The 6,122-nt window shown below is 33.1% G+C and overlaps 1 protein-coding gene across 2 annotated transcripts in view; it reads left to right on the top strand.

Annotated features, from left to right (window-relative positions):
* LOC147078888 (aminopeptidase N) overlaps positions 1 to 5,115 on the top strand; it is a 57,539-nt gene extending 52,424 nt beyond the window's left edge. For both annotated transcript variants that reach the window (XM_085951131.1, XM_085951141.1), the window contains exons 12-15: positions 1,092 to 1,369; positions 1,807 to 2,003; positions 3,262 to 3,576; positions 4,637 to 5,115. In XM_085951131.1, the coding sequence (XP_085807257.1) occupies positions 1,092 to 1,369; positions 1,807 to 2,003; positions 3,262 to 3,576; positions 4,637 to 4,910 (1,064 nt within the window). In that variant the 3' untranslated portion in view covers positions 4,911 to 5,115. The remainder of the gene's footprint in view (positions 1 to 1,091; positions 1,370 to 1,806; positions 2,004 to 3,261; positions 3,577 to 4,636) is intronic.
* Positions 5,116 to 6,122: the final 1,007 nt, after the last annotated feature.

Genomic DNA, 6,122 nt, shown 5'->3' on the forward strand with positions numbered 1-6,122 from the left:
AATATAATCATACAATATAATGTAATAATAAGATGCGGTCCTGTGACAAATACACATTTTTTTACAATTTTTGACTTAAAACATAAAATATATTTTTTAATGTTTTCAGATACATATTTATTAATTACTACAGTTGAAATTGTAAATTATCAAAAAAATGTCTCAAATTGCAAGCTTAGTATTTTTCTGCTAGGTGCCTCTAGTAGGTAGAAGCATCACCCTTAATAACCCATTTTTATCATAGGGAATGGATCCGTCAAACTTCATACACATTGGAAGGGGTCCAAGTTACCGAAAAGGTTGCGGAACACTGCTGTAGATCAAATATATCGCACCATGAGTGTAAGACCAAGGCATCTGCAAATTTTTAAATTTCGATATTAAATGCAAAACAACTGCAAAAATTGTGAACTTGATAATGTAGAAGTGAAGTAACTCAAAGAACATGCAATATAATGTAGATATAAACCAAATATTAGGTTTTTTTTTAGAAACTCTATTTCTCCTAACAAAACGAAGACTTCAAACCCTAATATATCCAAAATATGTCTTTTGCAGATGCCTTGGTTTTACACTCATGGTGCGATATATTGAAAAGTGAATTTTGCTAAATGTTAGCTTTGAATCCATGAGCCCCTACTCCACCACGGGCTGTGATATGATGTGCGTACAAACACCACAATCTATTAACTTATGACACATGCTTTTGTAGCCCGGGGTGGAGTTCGATCTCATGCTTTCCTTCTCAAGCTGATGACTACTTGCACTCGTTAGTCGCCACAGTCGCCAATGTCGTGGTCTCTTCGCACTACATTTTCTTTCTGGTCCACCAAATTTGATTCACTTTGCCGGTGCATGATCATTCATATCATTTTGACAATGTCATGCGAATGATTCATAACTGTAGCAACGCCGTCAGATATTATTATTGCAGACAATGCCAAATATCTTTGGTTGAAATTCTCTTGAAAAATACTGTGTAGTATTTTTGTATATAAGTACTACATCTGTTTATGTGACTTAATCTATGGCAGAGATATTTGTAAATTTGTAAATTGTAAATTGACATATATATATTCGCATCTTACTAGGTCCATTCCCAGTCAACTACGATATCGCAAACTGGAACATGCTGGCCAAATACTTGATGTCGCCGGGTCGTGAAAACATTCCTGTCAATACGAGAGCTAAACTTCTTCATGACGCCTGGAATCTGGCGTATGCTGGAGACTTGAGCTTTGCGACTGCGCTTAACATGACTCTGTTCCTGAGAGATGAAAGGGGACACCTCGTATGGGATCCCGTCTTCACAATGATTGACCACATCGGCCGCCATATTGATTCATCAGATGTTCACAAGAAATTTGAGGTTGGTATTATTTTGATACGCAATATGCTCGCTCCAAGACGGATTACAAAATTTAGACTTATTGCTAAAATGGAAATGTAGTTATTATTTGCAACAACATTTGGTGTGTCATAGGAAAAGGGTTGTAAGTCTAAAAAAATAGTGGAATATAATGCTAAATTAATCATAAGGAGAGAAAAGTCATGAAGCAAATAAATGTCGTTAAATAAAGGCCTGAAATAAAATAGTATCAACCTTCTTTTTTATTAAAATTTAGTTGAGAATGCCATCTGTGAAGAATCACCTCGAAGCTTTTTGTAAAATTTATAATTCGGTCAATGAAGGTATTTTCAGACTATGGTATGTTTTTATCCAAAGATATTTATATAAATATCTTGAAGAAACTTATCTAATATTGTTTAAATAATAACTATTGTTTACATTTGCATATATTTCAGACCTACGTTCGAATGCTTCTAACCCCACTTTATGAAGAGTTGGGAGCAGTCAGTGAAGACGATGAGAGCTGGAAGGTGAACCTGAGAAGTCTATCCAAGACGTTCCTGTGCAGAGCAGGCTACAGACCATGCATTGAAGAGGCACAGCACGCCTTCAAGAAGTGGATGGATGCTGAGAACCCTGATGATGGAAACCCGTAGGAATTTTCACATATTTAATATATTTTTATTTACATAATCTATTTCTCTGATCTAGCAATCCTTCTAAATTAAAAGAGATTTTTAGACTAATAACATTGGTTAGCAATAATTTTTAGCATAATACTGACTACTGATATCTATGGATAAAATTAAGTGGCATGCAATTTAAGATAATAAAATTTGCTGAGAAATATAATACGAGGGTGGGTCAATAAGTCCTTAGAAAAGCCGACAGGTGGCGCAACTAGTACTGTAAGCGGCTTGTTTTCATGCAGCGGCACTACCGATTCAGTATGCTGCGAAGTTTCAATCAGATTGGTCGGGTTGTTGTGTGTTTCTTGTACATTAAAAAAAAAAAATGCTTGTGGAAAATGGAAAAATGGAAAATGGAGAAAATTGAGTTTAGAGCTGTTATTAAACATTTTAATATAAAAGGGTCAACAGCAAAGGAAATAAAAAATGAGTTGGATTTAGTTCACGGCATATCTGCTCCTTCACTTGCAACTATTTATAACTGGTTAAATGAATTTAAACGTGGTCGTACATCAACAAAGGATGAACCATGTCCAAAGAAGGCGAAAACCGTAAAATCAGCTGGTAAGGTTATGGCTACTGTATTTTGGGATGCACGTGGAATTATTTTCGTTGACTATTTGGAAAAAGGAAAAACAATAACAGGAGATTATTATGCATCTTTATTGGATCAGCTAAAAAACAAAATTGAAGAAAAACGGCCTCATTTAAACAGGAAAAAAATCCTCTTTCATCAGGACAATGCCCGTGTTCACACATGTTTACGATCAATGGCTAAAATTGAAGAATTGAAGTTCGAATTGTATTCGCCAGACTTAGCCTGACTTTTTCCTTTTCCCAAACTTAAAAAAATGGCTAAGTGGACAACGTTTTTTTTCAAATGAAGAAGTCATCGATCGGACAAATGCTTATTTTGAGGACCTTCCGAAAACTTATTTTTCTAACGGTTTAAAAAAAATTGAGAAACGTCTAACCAAGTGTATTGAGCTCCAAGGAGATTATGTTGAGAAATAAAAAAAAAATACAAAAATAAAAACTGTTTTAATGCTTTTTTCTAAGGAATTATTGACCCACCCTCGTAGTTAATAAAAAAATAAGAAATTGGTATAAAAAATAAATTAAAAAAAAAATCTACTATTATCTACATTCGATAAAATAAGATTATCATTTATCATAATTTCTTGGAGATAGATAATTGAATGTACTTTTCAATTCCTTCAGTGTTCCGAATCAATACATCTGTCCAGTTTTTAAATGGGGCTCACAAGAGGAGTGGGACTTTGGCCTTCAAAGGATCATCAACTTCCCGAAGACAAGGAAGGCCAGCGAACGGACATACCTGTTGAAGACCCTTGCCGGCTGTCCGATTACCGCATTTAAGATCCAGAAGCTTCTCAACATCAGTATCCTGGAAGAGAACCGCAACTTCACTGACAATGATATCTATTTGATATTTATCATGTTGACTGGCGGATCTCGGGGATACACGACTCTGTTTGATTTCCTGCAGGAGAACTGGGATACTATTAAAATAAGGTGAAAATATACTTGGGTAACTGTACCATATACTTTTTACCGTCTGAATTGATTGTTTTTCATTTTAAATATGTATTTTATAGTGCTCAATAATAATTGAAAGTTAAACTTGATGTTTTGCAATTAGAAACCCATGAAATATCATTAGATGGCAAACTTGTGAAATACTATCAATAGAATTCGATAGTAATTATAGAAAATTGAATTTTTATCCGATATTTTGAAATTTAAAGACTTCTAGCTAAATATCCCAATATCTAATAGCTCAATATCTTAAAAATTATCCTTATATCATGCCGAAGTTCACGCTTTCATATAAAAGTGCAAAATTTGTTGGATTTTAGTCCAGACTAAGAGATGCATCGGTTCATGAACAAATAAACATTGAATATAAACTGTTTGAAAGTTACTTCTATAAAAAATGTTGATGAATGTTTTAATCAGTATATTTATGTACATTTACAAATATTTAATACGTTCTGTTACAATTCACCGTGGATTTTTGTATTCTGTTGTGGATCGAAAACATTGCTCACAATATTCTTGGTCTGGACTTCATAATTTTATTGTCATTCTGGCAAAAGTTACTACATACGGAAACATAGTTTTGATAGTAAAGTGTAGGTTTTTTTTCTTTGAAAGTTTATAAGTGAAGTTTATGTTTGTTCACTGATAGGTCAGGATCAATTTCTGAATTTACTAGTATATTTAAACCAATCAGGCAAAAGTCAATATCTGCAGATAATATATTGATTTTTGTCTGAACTGTGATATTAAATAATACATCAGTATTGTCACTATTCAGGCAAATATCACTATCAGCAGATAGATAGGCATGTTTAAAGGTGTGTAAAAAATTAATTTTCACTTTGATTTGTGAAACTCTCATTTTTGCCGATAGTGACTTTTACCTGAACAGTGATGTCGTATGGTACCTACTTAGTGAATTTTACCTATAAATTCATGACATGTGTGTATATAAATTATTGTTATTTCTACTTCTTATAGAATTCTTTAAATATTTACACTTACCATTTCTTCTTTTATTTTGTTCTTACAGATTTGAAAACAAGACGAATCTCTGGGACAGTTTGATTTCCTCATCGACCAGTGTGTTTACAACACAAGAAGGTCTTGATATGGTGACCAAGCTGTACGTAGAACGACAAGGCGAATTCGGCAGCGCCGAACACATCATAGAGAAGTCTCTCAAGAACATACGAGAAGAAACAAAGTGGAGTGATGATAATCTGCCCGTCATTGAGAAGTGGCTCGATAATTATTTAAGAATGATAACTGTGGAAGATAAAAAGTTTATGGAGTATGTTTCGTAATATTAAAATGTGCCAAAGTTTTACGTGTATAGATATGTTTTTTTAATATATTTTTAAGAGGTATTATTTGTGATCATTTTACGACTATAATAATAAGACTATTCCTAATGTCAACCACACGTACTGTTACTATATTTTTTGATGCTTGAAGCATCGACATGAATATTCTTTTTACACATTACAAATAAAGAAACATATAGTAAGAGATTCCTTTTTATTATTTTTTTTAATCATATTCTTCTTATTGTGTCATCCACTATCGTAGATCTGCCATGATCATAGTGATCTTTACTGTGCCGTCTGATACCAGAAACAATACGGTGGAACTGCACTCATTCTGTGGTGTAGGGCATCATGCCATAAAGAATAGTTTGAATATCTATTCGAAAATTAAATTATATTAAGAAGCATCCATTGCTAATGAAATTATCACACCAACAACCAAAATATCGTAAGATTGCTGCCAAAAGTAGGTAAGTCGATAATTTAGGTATTCAGAGTTAACAACGGATTATGTGTCTATATCATATAAATATGTATGGTAGAAAAAAATTCAAGGTCATCTGATATAATATATGATATACCACCACATGAAATACAAAGAAAATGGTATGCCTGATTTTAAGGAGCATAGGTATCAAATTTCAGATTGCAATAATTACTCCATAACATGATTTTGAGACTTACCAGCTTTTGGGTGTTATAAATATCCAGCAAATACTGTATCAATCGTAGTCCCAGATTTTGTGGTAGATATTTATTTATTGAGAAAGAATAGTATTATGGCATTATTGGCCAATGCGCCATAATACATACAAACAAACATTAATTTATATATATATATATATATAGATGTATATACTAAGCTCAAAAAAATACAATTTTTATGGTCTTTATCATCAAACAGGTTAATCGCATGATACACAGCATCATGAAATATCACATCCGTATCATATATTATATTATTATATATTTATTATGTTTAAACGACGCATCAGCCTCATTCAAACCTGAGCAAATAACTGGTGGGTCATTGGTCCACAATTTTCCCAATACAGTCATAAGCTATTCTCTCGACTGACTGACATTGCAAGTGTGACTGATTAATTACTGTGTAATTAGCTGTTTTTATTGTAACAAGCAGTTTTCAATACATTTTCTCTTGAGAATGGCCTCTGCAACTAGCCCAAAACATCGAGGAGAAAGGGAGAA

The sequence above is a fragment of the Rhyacophila brunnea genome, unplaced genomic scaffold (genome assembly GCF_057557595.1).
Source record: "Rhyacophila brunnea isolate RB1 unplaced genomic scaffold, BYU_Rbru_1.0 scaffold_10, whole genome shotgun sequence".
Taxonomy (NCBI): domain Eukaryota; kingdom Metazoa; phylum Arthropoda; class Insecta; order Trichoptera; family Rhyacophilidae; genus Rhyacophila; species Rhyacophila brunnea.